The sequence below is a fragment of the Haematobia irritans genome, chromosome 2, assembly GCF_050003625.1.
Source record: "Haematobia irritans isolate KBUSLIRL chromosome 2, ASM5000362v1, whole genome shotgun sequence".
Taxonomy (NCBI): domain Eukaryota; kingdom Metazoa; phylum Arthropoda; class Insecta; order Diptera; family Muscidae; genus Haematobia; species Haematobia irritans.
The window spans coordinates 68,502,891-68,520,942 of NC_134398.1; the positions used below are offsets into that span (position 1 = coordinate 68,502,891).

Genomic DNA, 18,052 nt, shown 5'->3' on the forward strand with positions numbered 1-18,052 from the left:
ATATGGGCACTTCTAGTTTTAACCGTTGATTATTCTCTTCTGTTGAACCAACCAGATTGCTCCATAAAAGTTAATGTTTTCCAGGTCCGCCAGTAATCTAAAGCTATATGCCCCTAAAATTTGCTTACACTTTACGCAAAATGCAGGACACTCACACAAGAGGTGTTTAATTGATTCCTATTCCTCCGCATCATGACAGCTTATACAATAAACATTATACTTCGCGCCAATAGTTTTTGCAATATCGGCTATCAGGCTGCGACCCGTTATAGCAGATATCAGGAGTGACATCTGACGTCTAGAGACGTCAGATGTGTGCGCGTGAATCATGTGAGCGGTGAGCAAAATCTGGAGCAACTCTCGTAAATGTGTGTGAATGGGACTGAAACAAATGTGTCGTGCATGAGCTTGCGTGAGAAATGAATAAAATTTCGTGAATATGCGTGGGTGTGAGTGGCTACCACACATATCGTGCGTGAATAAACAGTTTGCTTCGCGAATGTGCGTGAGTGTGGGTTTAATTTCACTCACGCGCACATCTCTAGTGCAAAGCTTCAAAGATATGTAATACCAGTGTAATAAGAGAGGCATGTCTGTTGCGAACAGTTAAAAAAAAAAAAATCATATAATTTAAACAACTTGGAAAAAAGTCATATGACATGGAAGCATTATTGGCTAGCTCGGCCGTGGCGGTGTTCATTTACCCAAGAAGCTATGATTCGCAACAATAGAAATCCATGTCCTTCACTTTAAGCCACAAAAAGTATGCAAAAGAGAATAGAGATTTTACAGTTTACCATAATTTACTTTTCTTTGAATCAATTATCATGTCAATTAATATCTGTAACAGGTATCCAATCACAAGAGTGCCCTTTTCCCTCCATAATAAGCCACACCTATGGGAATTAATAGCACCCGTGTTCGTTACAATTGCCCCTATTTTAGCCACTTCTTACATATCGGAATCTGCTCTTTAGTCTACCTTCATTTTCTACGTAAGAAAACTGGTTAAACGTTCATTTTAATGTTTATTGTAAGGAACAAGATGAGATGGGAAATTCATAGTACAATTCTTAAAGCTATTAGAGGAAGTACGATATAAAAGAAAATAGTTATCAATATTTTTAATTTCCAATATAAAAATACAGATCCGTCTTAAACAATAATCTTATGAAATAGCTATATATTTACTAATACTAAATACTCTTGCATATAAGAAAACGAGACAGATTCAACAGTAATGAATTATGTTACTGATAAAAATACTAATTTGGATGTGATTTCATTAATAATTTTATATGCAAAAGTATATTTACGAATGTTACTTACAATAAGTTTGCATAAAAATAATAGTGTAATTATCGAAATTATAATAACTTTGGTCATCGATCAAGTTGAAATTGTTTCAGCACTCGCTGGTTTTCATTTTTGTTTTGATTATCTACTCGTTGGTTTCTTTGGGCTGCGCTGGTTTTCATTTTTGTTTTGATTATCTACTCGTTGGTTTCTTTGGGCTATTTACATGAATTCTTCATCTCTTCAAAATTATCTTTGATCTTTGTTTTGGTGGTAGATTTTATTTTCATCCTTCACCTCTTCAAAATTATCTTTGATGTGTGTTGTGGTGATAGCTTTTATTTTTTGTAGTTGTTTCTTTTTACTTATTTTTTTTATTAACTACACTGTTAGAAAAATATGTTTTTCATATGTTCCGATTTAAACAAAATGTGTTTCGGGCACGATTTTAAACCACAATATATTTAAGTGCAAACATGTAATGTTCCTAAACTAACACTAAATGTTTGGGACATCTATGTTAATATGTTAGAATATATTATGTTTGGGGTATGAATGTTTCATAAAAATCATATGTGTGAATACAAACATATATAAATTTACAAATTTCGACTAAACATACATATGTTGTGATATTTTATTCAAAGTGACAGAGAGAGTATAGAGAAAGAAATAGAGATGGAAACCGGGAGAGTTGACGAAAGATATCAATATAACACAGCAAAAGAGTCAAAAGAGAACAATTTCTGTGAAACCGCTTGTATGTTGTTTCGGAAAACTGTTTTATGATAAGGCCAAAAATTTGATATGTTTAAGTCTAAATATTATTTAATTTGAATAAAGAGAATATACATTCTGAACCAAGAGAATAGACATTTGAAAAACAAACAGCTTATGTTTTCGCCTTGAGAGCAGCATTTTATGTATGTGTGGACATGTGTTTTGTTTATCATTTTGGCATTATGAGCACAATTTTTTTCTTGGTTCGTTAAAAGAAATCAGGGGTCTTCATAAAAATAACGAAAGGGCGCTATACTCTTTTTAGATTTGGGACAGTAAAATGAAATAAGGAGGAAATAGTGAAAAATTACACAGTAAAATGTAAAAAAACAAACTTTAGTTCTTCTTTATTAAAAAGTAGTCCACGAGGAGTTGACGGACACCATCAAATATAAAAGCGGGCATTAAGTTCGAGTTTTACAGCTAAAACAATTTAAAAAGTTTATTTTCTTTAAAATGAATTATTAAAGAAAAATAAAAGGAATTTTAGAGCGATGGTGTTAAATGCTAGTAAAAAACTGTTCACTCTTAAATAAATTTATGTTTATATTATAAAATTATGTATGTATGTTTATACTCGACTCCACGTTCTTCTTTTGTTAGTTTTTGAATTCCTTCCAAATTTTAAAGTTTTGTACAAAAACAGTTTTTTATTACAAGATTGTTATTTTTGCAATAAAAAATAATATTTTATCCAAAAATCAGTCAATTTCGTTTATATCAAGCACTGTTACTGACTATAAATCTTTAATAACGCATATTTCGAAGTTTCATTTAAAAAAAATAATATAGTATAAATATAAATGTGTAAATTAAAAAAAAAAAAAACAAAGAAAAACAAAAAAATGTTCGGTCGGAGCAGGGATTGAACCCACGACCCTTTGCATGCAAGGCAGACATGCTAACCACTGCTCCACGTGGCAAACAAATGTATGTTTCTGTTAAATAATGTTATGTTTGCATGGGCTCGTGGGCGCTGCATACTATGCTATATAAATGTAACTTAAAACGATAATTATCTACTGGTGACTATAACAGCTACGTAGCCCAGTGGATAGTGTGTTGGCTTACAAACTGTATGGTCCTCGGTTCGATTCTCCGTGCAGGCGAAAGGTAAAATTTAAAAAAATTATAAAATTAACATTATTTGTATTACAGAAAAAGGTGCCAATAACTAAAAAATTTCGTGGAAGTGAAAATTACGAGTATGTTAGGGAATGAGCACAATCGTGTTTGGGAAAAATTCTTCCAAGCATATAATATTTTTGGCTCAAAATGCTTCCAAACATATAATATGTTCACATAAAACAAACATATTAATGTTTCGGCAGTATGCAATAATATATGTGCTTCCTGCAAAATATGTTTGGAACATATGTTAAAGAAGCGATTTTTTTGAGGCTGTATATATTTTTTTCTTTTTATACGAGTCTTTTAAGGCGTTATGATTAGTTTTTTTAACTGATTGCATTTATGTGGAAAAAAATGCAAAGATTTTGTGGCAAAGTCTGTTGTTTTGTTTGGTAATTAAGCCAAGCGTCAAGGATTTTGCGGCACTTTAAGACTTTTGCTAGCTGTCTTTTAATGTTAATTGTTCTTGTTTCTCAAAAAAAAATTTGGCACTTTAAACTTTTTAGATGCTTCAGCTCAGCACTTGGTAGTTGTCCTTTTTAGAGTTCATTTTTCTTTCTCTCCATAGAACAAATATTTTGTATATTTTCCCGTCTATTTATCGTATAGAATATCCTATGGAAATTTAGAGACACTACTGTTTCTTTTTTTTACGGTTATTAGTCTATGGCATATTTACTAATTTATCAATTCAACAATCAAAGTCATTGTTCTTTTAATTCAACACATGGTTGTGATTTTCTGTTTAATTCAGAAAATTCCACCTTATATATTTCACGACAGCTATTTAGAAACTGACCGCCAATCCCCTTGAGGACGTTTTTTATAACCTCCTAATTCAATGTCAACTCCTCCTCTTTGTGTATCTATTTCCTAACGGTTCTGCAAAACTTGCAGATTTTTCTTTCGTGGGATGAGATAGCAATACACCCATCTCAATCGCTCGATATTATCCCTGAAGTATATCGATAACCTTATAACACGGATAGATCCCCCCTAAGACCGGACTAGATGGCACCGTATCATACGATATAATAATTCATGGATCTACGTTCAAGGAATGTGAAAAATGTTTGGATCGATTAAAAAAGAATCAATTACATATTAATAATGCGAATATTTCAAGACAGTCTACGTGGTCAGCCACAACAAAATTTCAAAGTGCAGTGGCAGAGTCGAAGCCATAATTAACATCCGAAACCAGGAAATATTAATTATATCCGTAGATTAGGCATTATTACTTATTACTCCAGGGTCATTTCTCAAGTATCAACAATTCCGTATCGTACCGTTGCGACAACTGTTACAGAAGGGCAAGACATTTAAAAGATCTACGGAATGTGATCACTCGTTTAAAATGTTAAAGCAAGAAATAGTGTCTAATAGAGTTTTAGCCCCTTACAACGAATCGTTACCGCTGACTTTAGCGTATGATGTCAACCAAGCGGCAGTGTTGTCTTGCGTCATGGTTGGCCAGGAAAACCTTGTGGCTTCTATTTCAAGAGCGTTAACAAAATCTGAGCAAAATTATAGCTATCTGGATCGAGAGGCATTGGTTTTGCAGTCGACAAATTTTATACATACCTTCACGGTAGAGATCATACTGATAACAGATATCAGACCTTTATCTAAGATCATCCATCAGAATTCGAAACCCCAGGCGATGACATTAGCGAGACTTCTGAGATACATATCGTTTCTCCAAACTACAATTACCAAATTCAACAGAAAAAGTCAGATAAAATTGTAAACGTTGATTGTTTGTTGAGGGACCCAAGGACGGGAGATACAAAGTTCAACCATTTTTTGGATGAGGAGGTAAACGCAATTAAAGACCAACAAATAAGTGAAATATCAACGTTTGCAGTTACGGCTATGTCTATAGAGAAAGAAACGGAAAATTATGCAGATATTTTGACGTTGGAGGCAGACTTGATTTCCGACTCAGTTACCTCAAAGTTGTAATGAGAGATTATGGTGAGGTATTTATGTTTATGGAGTTATCTGCACAATATATACACTCAAAAATGTTGACTTGACCTTCCTAAAATTTACATTGAAGCTTGGCAAACACCTTTAATTACAAATTCATTTATATTTTGTTTCAGGTTTGGTTACAAAAGATAACGGGAAAATATCTGTATGCAGTGAAGGCGATACCTCATGCTATCGACATTTAATAGGTTACTGTCCACAGAACAGTATTTATATGCAATATATGACGTGCAAGCAACATTTGGTATTCTTTGCGAAGGTATGTATGTAGTGTTAGTGTCAAAAAAAAAAAAGAAAATATACACAAACAAAATAAAATTACTCAAAATTTAACATCATCATTTGTTAGTTTTTCAAAAATTCTGTGAATAAAAAACAATTAACATACTATAAAATGAATGTCTAAATGCATTCAACCACCTTGAAACCAATGGTATACGATATCTAAATCTCATCGGAAAAGCGCCGTCACTATTGAGAAGTTGTACCACACCAAGTTACTAAATTAGAGGGTTGTTACACTGAAAACACAATTAGTCTTGAGACCAAAGATTTCATTCCCTTAAAATGCGATGATAGAAAAGTCGATAAACTTTTCAATGAAGTCGTTTTGTTCTTATAATTAAGTGATTCGACTTAAAAATGGATATCTTCACATGAAAGAACTTTTGTTGAACAAAATTCAACTTGGTTTTAACAATTCCAAAACATTATATATTATTACAATTCTAATACGAGCTTATTAGACATGACATGGTGCGTTGTCTTGATGAAAAATTATTTTTTTGTGTTGTAAGCCAGGACGTTTTTCTCGAATTTGTACATTTAATTGATCGAAAAGGCTGCAATAGTACTCTGAATTTATTGTTTTACCCTTTTGCAGATAGTCAATCAATAAAATACCTTTGAAGTCCCAAAAAACGTTGCCATAACCTTACCAGCCGATTGAATTGTTTTTGCCTTCTTTGGTAGAGGCGTGCACGTGAGTAATAGTTTACTCACGCTCACGCACACTCACGACTGAAAAATCATACTCACGCACACTCACGCACCATATTTTTTGGTAGGACTCGCGCTCACGCACACTCACGAAAAGACAATTGTACTCACGCACATTCACGCACGAAAACGTCGTGACTCACGAAAAATATCGTGACTCACGAATAATTTTATGATTAATTTACCTTACACAAGTGTCTGAAAACATGAGCATTATTAAAATCGAGAGTGCTATTAAACTCAACATCCCAGGTGTCACTAAAATTGTAATTGAATTTATCTCTTAAGCGTTTTATGTTGGCGAGCAGGAATATTTTCGTGAGTGTAATTCTTTACTCACGCACACTCACGAAGATATTATTTTGTTGACTCACGCTCACGCACGACATTTTGGTTTGTTAATCACGCTCACGCACACTCACGCTGTTGTCATGAGCACGGCTCACGACTCCCGCACGAATCACGAAAATGTTCGTGAGTCACGTCTATTTCGTGTCACGTGCACACTTCTATTCTTTAGGGGAACTTCCTCCAGCTTCAATCCATTGCTTGGATTGTTCTTTTGTCTCTGGAGCATAGTGGTGGATCCATGCCACAACAACAGTTATGAAACGACGCTTAAAATCCATTTTATTTCGCTTAAAACGATCCAAACAAGCTTGAGAAATGTTCATTCTTATGCGTTTTTGATCGACTGTTAACAAATGCGGCACCCATCTTGCAGAAAGTTTTTTCATCTGTAGTTCTTCATGCAAAATTAAATGGACTCGATCATTTGAGATGCCCATGATATTAGCATTTTCACGCACTTTTATTCGTCGATCATTTAATACCATATCATGCACTTTGGCTACAATTTCTGGTTCATCTTCAATGCTTGTACGACCACGTTTAAATTCAACAACCCAATTTTTTACTCTTGCATATGAAGGAGCACTTTCACCTAACACATTCTCCATATCATTATGAATTTTTTGTCCCGATAAACCTTTTTATGTAAATATTTAATGACAGCACGCATTTCTAATTTTTCCATTGTAAAAAAATTGCGGATGCGTCTTTTTTGAACACCTGTTTCTATATGAAGGAGTTGCCAGATCGAAACAAAATTTAACATGTGTTCATAACAGAGATGGAAGTTTCCAAAACACTTAAATTTTTTCTGTTTATACCGCTCTTTTTGTGCTAGGCTAAGAAGTTTCCGAGCTGCCCTCGTATATACCCAGAAAAAATACACCAATAATTTTCCAATAAAAAAATTATTATTTTTGAACCAACAACCCAGTCCATTTCGTTTATATCAAGCACTGTTTTCTGACTTTAGACACATTTCACAGTTTCATAGTAAAAATATAATATAGTAGTTTGTAATGTTGAATATCTTTTCCGAATCTTCCGAACATATCTGGAATATATGTAAATAAAAAACAAAAAAAAAAACACTACCCTTGGTATGCATTTCTCCACGTTGCCCAACTAAATGTATGTTTTCGTAAAATAAAAAATGGTTGATCGGCTCGTGGGCGCCGGAAACTATGCTATATAAATATAACTGCTTGACTGTTTGCGTTGACTGTGCGTTGGTGGCTATAGCGATAATTGTCTGCTGATGACAATAACGTATTTGGCCATGAAGGCTTAGTATTACTGAATAAAAACTGATAAATAAAATAAATAAATAAATAAATAACTGCCAGTGAATAGTGTGTTCGCTTAAAAATTGCATGGTCCGCGGTTCCATTCTCCGTCCAGGCGAAACACATTGTATTACAGAAAAAGGTGCTAAGAGTTGAATTTAGCGCTTTTATTAAATTATAAATATGGCAACATATTTGAATAATTTTTCTTTGACTTTATCTTGGTTCTAATCATGTATGATATTTTACAAGATAAATCAAACTTTTCTACTTCCATCATCGGAGCTCCATCTTTGGAACAACTAAAATATTTAACCGATTGTTCTACGGCAGCTCAAATGTGGGCTAGACTAAAAGCAGTTCATGCAGAGAAAAGCGAACAATCAGCGTAAGTTTTGTAGGAGAAGTTCATAACCTTAAAAATGGAAAAAAAAGTAAGTGTTGTAAACTTTATTGCTGGTGTTACGCCTTTAACGCAGCGTTTGAAAGATATGAATATGGAGCAAAAAGAAGCGATGATAGTAGCAAAAATTCTGAGTGGGCTTCCATCGAAATATGACCATGTAAGAACCGCATGGTATGCAGTACTCCGTTCAGAACAATACATTGATAGGCTTACAGACCACCTCGTAAATGAAGAACAACTATTAAGTCTACGAAAAGCTGAAATTGAAGAGAAACGATTAAATAAAACAGCATATACTGCAAGAAAATACCAAAGCAACAACAAACATGGAAATTTCAGCTCTAAGAAAAGGAGTGGTAAATGCAATTACTGTCACAAACCATTGGGCAAGAGAGTGTTTTTAAGAGACGTGTTAAAGTTAGAGATGGTAACATGCTAAATGTTGTTGGTATAGGCGATATTGACGTTCTAGTACCTAGCAGCAGTGTTGTTCATACGTGGATTATAAAACATTACGAGAAATGCATTCGAAAAATGTTATAGAAGACATGAATATGGATAGTGTGCCATTAGAAATTCCTTTTTGCGAGGGATGCTCGTACGGGAAACAACACCGTGAGTCTTTCCCAAAAGAAGGTGCAAATCGTGCAACCAAAGCTGGAGAAACTTTCCATGCTGATCTCTGTGGTAAGATTAGTTTACCGTCCATTGGAAAATCAAATTATTTTTGTTACTCAAAGATAATTTTTCGAGATATTGTTTCGTTTATTTTCTCAAAAACAAAACAGAAGTTTTAGAAAAGTTGATGCAGTTTTGTGCTGGCGTTAAAGCAGATGGACATCATATAAAAAGAATACGGACGGACGGTGGTTCTGAATTTTGCAATGAAGAATTTAACAAGTACCTTTTAAAACAAGGAATTAAACATGAGGTGACCACACCAAGAGCTCCAGAACAAAACGGATTTATACACCCTCAAAAAAAAAAACGCTTCTGTAACATATACTCCCAAACACATTTTGCTTCAAGCATATAAATTTTTGGGTATTGCCCAAACATTTATATATTTGATTTCTTCCAATATATAATATGTTTGAAAGCATATTGGTCTAAACAATATAATATTTTTGGGTAGTCTAACTTCCAAACATTATGTATTTTTCCATCCAAATTCAATAATGTTGTCTTCCAAAAAACTATATGTTATTATGTGAACATATAATATGTTTGGAAACATTTTGAACCCAAAAATATTATATGCTTAGAAGAATTTTCTCCCAAAGATGATTGTGTTCAAAAATTTTTTTCTGCCTAATTGTATAATCCCTCACATTTTTCTCACTTCCACGATTTTTTTAGTTCTTAGCACCTTTTTCTGTAATGCAAACATTGTAGAAGAAATTATTGAATCCACAATCCACTGGGCTACGTAGCTGTTATGGTCATCAAGAGATAATTATCGTTATAAGTTATATTTATATAGCATAGCTTGCGGCGCCCACTAGCCGATGCAAACATAACATTGTTTAACAACATAACATTGTTAAACATACATTTGTTGGCGACGTGGATCAGTGGTTGGTACGCCCGCCTTGCATGCCAAGGGTTTTACATATATTCCAGATACGTTCGGAATATCTCGAAAAGGTGTTCAACATTACATACTACTACATAAAATTTTTATACGAAACTGTAAAGTGTGTCTTATAAAAGAATTAAAGTCAGAAAAGAACAGTCAAGTACATATAAACGAAATGGACTGAGTTCAAATCATATATTATTTTTTTATTGCAAAAATAAAAATTTTGTAACAAAAAAAGGTTTTTGTATAAAATTTGAAATTTTCGAAGAAATTCAAAAACTCTTACAAAAGAAGAACGTGAAGTCTAGTATATATATAAATATTTTTCCATCGAATCCTAAAGTTAACGATAACCATTCAAAAGCACATTATTTTTAAATTCTAAACAATAATTTTACAATCAACACATAAATTTATTTAGGTTCGAACAATTGTTTGCTTTCTTTAATAATTTATTTTAAAGAAAATAAACATATTCAATTGTTGCTTTGGATGATTCCCCATCAAGTTATAATACAATTTGCCGAAAAAAGTTATAATGTTATTCTGGTTTTACCGATTCGAGTTTTGCCGCTAAAATGAGAAATAATTTTAGTGGCAAAACTCAATGTCCGCTTTTATTTTCGAAAGTATCCGTCAACTCCTCTTGGACTACTTATTAATAAAGAGGAACTAAACTTTGTTTTTATAGATCTTACTGTTTAATTTTTCACTGTTTCCCAATGTTTTCATTTTACTGTCACACAAAAAGAGTACACTGAAAAAAATATTGTCGACCAAAGATTTCATGTCCTTAAAATAAGGAAAGCATATTGCTTAGATTAGAAGACGCATTTCTCTAATATAAAGTTTTTTTCTATGTTCAAAAGTTGATAAACTTTTCAATGAAGTCGTGTTGTCCTTATATTTAAGTGATTTGACTTGAAAATGGGTATCATAACATGAAAGAAAAATTTTTTGGACTAAGGTCAATTGACTTTAATAATTCAGAAAAATTCTTTAAAATTAATGAAATTGTCTTTAAATTTGTTGTATTTTTGCATCTTGACTACAAAGCAAAAATCGTTAAAAAATACGACATGTTTTTCAACACTTTATTTTAAAGACATTTTTACTTGAAACATAGCATAATTTCTACTGGAAGTCTTGTTTTTAACGGACTTTTTATAGCATATGAAAAAAGCTGAAAAAACGAAAAATTAAAATTTGCTTCATAGAGTCAAATACACAAAACCCACATTTAAAAGAGAATTGTGTCTTAAAAGTATTCTTACTTGAATTCTCCGCTTCATTGGCTCGGAATCAATACCAAAATTGTTAAAGTAGAGACACAATCTTTGGAACCGGTAGAGACACAATCTTTGAACCCTTTAATTACCTTTGTTTGAATATTTTGACTTACTCGTCCTACGTTCCGATTTGTTTTGACGAAACAAAAAAAAAATTGTGCCCGTAATGCGAAAATGATAAACAAACCTCATGCTCTGTTTTCAAATGTCTTTTCTCTTGGTTCCGATGAATTTTCTCTCCGAATACTCATTTTAATATTTTTACTTAAACATATACAATTTTTGGCAAAGTCTTATATCACAACATATAGTTACGAATGTGATATTTCTAGATTTAAGTTTATTTAAATTAGTTTCCGTTAATTTAAATTTAAAATTGTAACGATAAAATTACGTCATAACTTGTTAGAGTCATTTCTTTATTTTCTAGTATTTTCCTAAGCATCTTTTGTGTTCTTAGTTTTCCAATCGTTCATTGTAAAAGCAACGCCTTTTGTTTTACTTATTGTTATAGTTGTAGTAATTATGCCTGCACGACATCTACCAGATAGTAGAATGCACTAGATTATTAGCCAAGACAATGAGCATAAGCCTAAAAGTATGTGTGTCATATCACCTGTACAATAACGCCCTATAGATAGCCAAGACAATGAACATAAGCCGATAAATATGTGCGTACTAGATAGTAGTAGATGAATGTAGAAGGTTGTAGGCCAATTAGCGAGAACATTCGAAATCGTCATATCTCGGTATATAAACCCCTAACGGAAAGAGCTGTCAAGTCAGTCGTAAGCTAAAGTTTATACAGTTCACATCGTAGAGCAAATAAGTGAAACCAATCAGTTAAACAAATAAATTATAGACGGTCGTTATTTGAAAAGAACTGGATAATTAAATACGCCTCAATATAAAAACGTAACAATTGGTGTCGGAAGTGAAATAACGAAAAAAAAAATCTACAATGAAGTTTAATGAGCTTCGAGTGGAAGACTTAAAAAAGGAATTGAGCAAGCTGGAGCAGCCGACTACAGAAAACAAAGCTCAGCTTCAAAAGCGTCTACTGGAAGAGTTCGAACGGCGCAAAATGGATATCGAGACACATGAGTTTGATTATAAGGAGGACATTGACGAATCAATACCTTCAAGTGTTGTGTATTACACCTCAATGCTCAATGTTTTGAGCAAAATGATGGTAGAAAATTCTAGAAAATTGCTGGAAGAAAACGCCCTAAAAATGAAAGCAAACTCTAGAAAATTGGAAGAAAAATTGGACGAAAATTCTAGAATTCTCCATGAGAAACTACAACAAATTTCTGAAGGTATGGAGATGCGTGTGGACCAAATAGAGAGTCAAATTGTGGAATTAGATAAGAAAGTCCTTTCCGTGGATGAAAAAATTGTGGTTCATGATGAGAAATTTCTACACCTTGAGAAAAAAATGTCAGAACTAGAAATAAAAGGTGGTCCAGTGCGCGTTATCGAGGGCTCCAAAACCAAACCTCCTGTTTTCGATGGTTCTACTTCATTTGATGTGTTCAAATTCCAATTCGAAATGGTTGCTTGTAGAAATTTGTGGAATGATGATGACAAAGTAGTTGAACTTCTGTTGACATTGAAGGGTAATGCAGCCGATGTGATACAAAGCATTCCAGCAAGACATCTTTAGAATGGAATTAAGAGGTCGGGTCCAGAAATCAAACGAGACTCTACAAGACTTTGCAACAGAATTTGAGCGGTTGGTGTTATTGACATACCCAGGAGAGAGTCATCCACTTATGGACCGCATCAAGATTGAGACCTTTGTAAATGGCATTCGAGACCCAGACATAAAATGTGCTACATATGCGTCACAAAAAGCTACATTTGTGGAAACTGTAACATTTGCCCTTGCACAAGAGACAGCGAGAGTACTAGCACGTCCTCAAGTTCACAAAGTACGTAAGGTGAAGACCGAGAATGACGAATCAAATTCCGTGATTGATTCAGTGAAAGAAGCCGTTAAGCAGGCAATGCAAGAAATGAAGCAGGAGACAACAAAATCCAGAATGAAGTGCTATAACTGTGAAAAGCCTGGACATGTTGCTCGCGAATGTAAAGCACGTCGTAAGCGATCAAGATCGAAATCGCCATCCCCATCAAACAATAGCCATGTGTGGGTGAACCCACAGTCCAGTGAGTCACCTTTAAACTAAACTGAACTAGTCAGCGGGGCAAGAGATGGCCCCACAATCTCCATAGCAATAGTACAACAACAAAATAACAATTTAACTATCGTGGGGTTTATTTATACGGCGACAAGCGTACATTGACGTTGTATACGGGTGCGTCGAAGTCTATCATTAGATCAGACATAGTAAAAGAAAAAGTTACACCATTGATTGGAGTCAAACTACGCACAGCCACAGGGGAACCCGCAACAGTATATGGGAAAGTCGCCATGAAGTTAACTATTGCAAACGTTAAGTATGATTGCATTGTGGCCGATATAGTAGATGAAGTTATAATTGGCTTTTATTAAATTTAATTAAATTATAAATATGGCAACATATTTGAATAATTTTTCTTTGACTTTATCTTGGTTCTAATCATGTATGATATTTTACAAGATAAATCAAACTTTTCTACTTCCATCATCGGAGCTCCATCTTTGGAACAACTAAAATATTTAACCGATTGTTCTACGGCAGCTCAAATGTGGGCTAGACTAAAAGCAGTTCATGCAGAGAAAAGCGAACAATCAGCGTAAGTTTTGTAGGAGAAGTTCATAACCTTAAAAATGGAAAAAAAAGTAAGTGTTGTAAACTTTATTGCTGGTGTTACGCCTTTAACGCAGCGTTTGAAAGATATGAATATGGAGCAAAAAGAAGCGATGATAGTAGCAAAAATTCTGAGTGGGCTTCCATCGAAATATGACCATGTAAGAACCGCATGGTATGCAGTACTCCGTTCAGAACAATACATTGATAGGCTTACAGACCACCTCGTAAATGAAGAACAACTATTAAGTCTACGAAAAGCTGAAATTGAAGAGAAACGATTAAATAAAACAGCATATACTGCAAGAAAATACCAAAGCAACAACAAACATGGAAATTTCAGCTCTAAGAAAAGGAGTGGTAAATGCAATTACTGTCACAAACCATTGGGCAAGAGAGTGTTTTTAAGAGACGTGTTAAAGTTAGAGATGGTAACATGCTAAATGTTGTTGGTATAGGCGATATTGACGTTCTAAAGGGTGATTCTTTTGAGGTTAGGATTTTCATGCATTAGTATTTGACAGATCACGTGGGATTTCAGACATGGTGTCAAAGAGAAAGATGCTCAGTATGCTTTGACATTTCATCATGAATAGACTTACTAACGAGCAACGCTTGCAAATCATTGAATTTTATTACCAAAATCAGTGGCAGAAAATCCGCTTTTTTATCGACAAATTTTGTTCAGCGATGAGGCTCATTTCTGGTTGAATGGCTACGTAAATAAGCAAAATTGCCGCATTTGGAGTGAAGAGCAACCAGAAGCCGTTCAAGAACTGCCCATGCATCCCGAAAAATGCACTGTTTGGTGTGGTTTGTACGCTGGTGGAATCATTGGACCGTATTTTTTCAAAGATGCTGTTGGACGCAACGTTACGGTGAATGGCGATCGCTATCGTTCGATGCTAACAAACTTTTTGTTGCCAAAAATGGAAGAACTGAACTTGGTTGACATGTGGTTTCAACAAGATGGCGCTACATGCCACACAGCTCGCGATTCTATGGCCATTTTGAGGGAAAACTTCGGAGAACAATTCATCTCAAGAAATGGACCGGTAAGTTGGCCACCAAGATCATGCGATTTGACGCCTTTAGACTATTTTTTGTGGGGCTACGTCAAGTCTAAAGTCTACAGAAATAAGCCAGCAACTATTCCAGCTTTGGAAGACAACATTTCCGAAGAAATTCGGGCTATTCCGGCCGAAATGCTCGAAAAAGTTGCCCAAAATTGGACTTTCCGAATGGACCACCTAAGACGCAGCCGCGGTCAACATTTAAATGAAATTATCTTCAAAAAGTAAATGTCATGGACCAATCTAACGTTTCAAATAAAGAACCGATGAGATTTTGCAAATTTTATGCGTTTTTTTTTAAAACAAAGTTATCAAGCTCTTAACAAATCACCCTTTAGTACCTAGCAGCAGTGTTGTTCATACGTGAATTATAAAACATTACGAGAAATGCATTCGAAAAATGTTATAGAAGACATGAATATGGATAGTGTGCCATTAGAAATTCCTTTTTGCGAGGGATGCTCGTACGGGAAACAACACCGTGAGTCTTTCCCAAAAGAAGGTGCAAATCGTGCAACCAAAGCTGGAGAAACTTTCCATGCTGATCTCTGTGGTAAGATTAGTTTACCGTCCATTGGAAAATCAAATTATTTTTGTTACTCAAAGATAATTTTTCGAGATATTGTTTCGTTTATTTTCTCAAAAACAAAACAGAAGTTTTAGAAAAGTTGATGCAGTTTTGTGCTGGCGTTAAAGCAGATGGACATCATATAAAAAGAATACGGACGGACGGTGGTTCTGAATTTTGCAATGAAGAATTTAACAAGTACCTTTTAAAACAAGGAATTAAACATGAGGTGACCACACCAAGAGCTCCAGAACAAAACGGATTTATACACCCTCAAAAAAAAAAACGCTTCTGTAACATATACTCCCAAACACATTTTGCTTCAAGCATATAAATTTTTGGGTATTGCCCAAACATTTATATATTTGATTTCTTCCAATATATAATATGTTTGAAAGCATATTGGTCTAAACAATATAATATTTTTGGGTAGTCTAACTTCCAAACATTATGTATTTTTCCATCCAAATTCAATAATGTTGTCTTCCAAAAAACTATATGTTATTATGTGAACATATAATATGTTTGGAAACATTTTGAACCCAAAAATATTATATGCTTAGAAGAATTTTCTCCCAAAGATGATTGTGTTCAAAAATTTTTTTCTGCCTAATTGTATAATCCCTCACATTTTTCTCACTTCCACGATTTTTTTAGTTCTTAGCACCTTTTTCTGTAATGCAAACATTGTAGAAGAAATTATTGAATCCACAATCCACTGGGCTACGTAGCTGTTATGGTCATCAAGAGATAATTATCGTTATAAGTTATATTTATATAGCATAGCTTGCGGCGCCCACTAGCCGATGCAAACATAACATTGTTTAACAACATAACATTGTTAAACATACATTTGTTGGCGACGTGGATCAGTGGTTGGTACGCCCGCCTTGCATGCCAAGGGTTTTACATATATTCCAGATACGTTCGGAATATCTCGAAAAGGTGTTCAACATTACATACTACTACATAAAATTTTTATACGAAACTGTAAAGTGTGTCTTATAAAAGAATTAAAGTCAGAAAAGAACAGTCAAGTACATATAAACGAAATGGACTGAGTTCAAATCATATATTATTTTTTTATTGCAAAAATAAAAATTTTGTAACAAAAAAAGGTTTTTGTATAAAATTTGAAATTTTCGAAGAAATTCAAAAACTCTTACAAAAGAAGAACGTGAAGTCTAGTATATATATAAATATTTTTCCATCGAATCCTAAAGTTAACGATAACCATTCAAAAGCACATTATTTTTAAATTCTAAACAATAATTTTACAATCAACACATAAATTTATTTAGGTTCGAACAATTGTTTGCTTTCTTTAATAATTTATTTTAAAGAAAATAAACATATTCAATTGTTGCTTTGGATGATTCCCCATCAAGTTATAATACAATTTGCCGAAAAAAGTTATAATGTTATTCTGGTTTTACCGATTCGAGTTTTGCCGCTAAAATGAGAAATAATTTTAGTGGCAAAACTCAATGTCCGCTTTTATTTTCGAAAGTATCCGTCAACTCCTCTTGGACTACTTATTAATAAAGAGGAACTAAACTTTGTTTTTATAGATCTTACTGTTTAATTTTTCACTGTTTCCCAATGTTTTCATTTTACTGTCACACAAAAAGAGTACACTGAAAAAAATATTGTCGACCAAAGATTTCATGTCCTTAAAATAAGGAAAGCATATTGCTTAGATTAGAAGACGCATTTCTCTAATATAAAGTTTTTTTCTATGTTCAAAAGTTGATAAACTTTTCAATGAAGTCGTGTTGTCCTTATATTTAAGTGATTTGACTTGAAAATGGGTATCATAACATGAAAGAAAAATTTTTTGGACTAAGGTCAATTGACTTTAATAATTCAGAAAAATTCTTTAAAATTAATGAAATTGTCTTTAAATTTGTTGTATTTTTGCATCTTGACTACAAAGCAAAAATCGTTAAAAAATACGACATGTTTTTCAACACTTTATTTTAAAGACATTTTTACTTGAAACATAGCATAATTTCTACTGGAAGTCTTGTTTTTAACGGACTTTTTATAGCATATGAAAAAAGCTGAAAAAACGAAAAATTAAAATTTGCTTCATAGAGTCAAATACACAAAACCCACATTTAAAAGAGAATTGTGTCTTAAAAGTATTCTTACTTGAATTCTCCGCTTCATTGGCTCGGAATCAATACCAAAATTGTTAAAGTAGAGACACAATCTTTGGAACCGGTAGAGACACAATCTTTGAACCCTTTAATTACCTTTGTTTGAATATTTTGACTTACTCGTCCTACGTTCCGATTTGTTTTGACGAAACAAAAAAAAAAATTGTGCCCGTAATGCGAAAATGATAAACAAACCTCATGCTCTGTTTTCAAATGTCTTTTCTCTTGGTTCCGATGAATTTTCTCTCCGAATACTCATTTTAATATTTTTACTTAAACATATACAATTTTTGGCAAAGTCTTATATCACAACATATAGTTACGAATGTGATATTTCTAGATTTAAGTTTATTTAAATTAGTTTCCGTTAATTTAAAT

The 18,052-nt window shown here is 33.4% G+C and overlaps 1 protein-coding gene across 2 annotated transcripts in view; it reads left to right on the forward strand.

The window, feature by feature from the left end:
• The window catches only part of Eato (Engulfment ABC Transporter in the ovary), a 96,801-nt gene that overhangs the window by 11,072 nt on the left and 67,677 nt on the right, over nucleotides 1-18,052 (forward strand). For both annotated transcript variants that reach the window (XM_075295173.1, XM_075295172.1), the window contains exon 8: nucleotides 5,316-5,461. In XM_075295173.1, coding sequence (XP_075151288.1) covers nucleotides 5,316-5,461 — 146 coding nt within the window. The remainder of the gene's footprint in view (nucleotides 1-5,315; nucleotides 5,462-18,052) is intronic.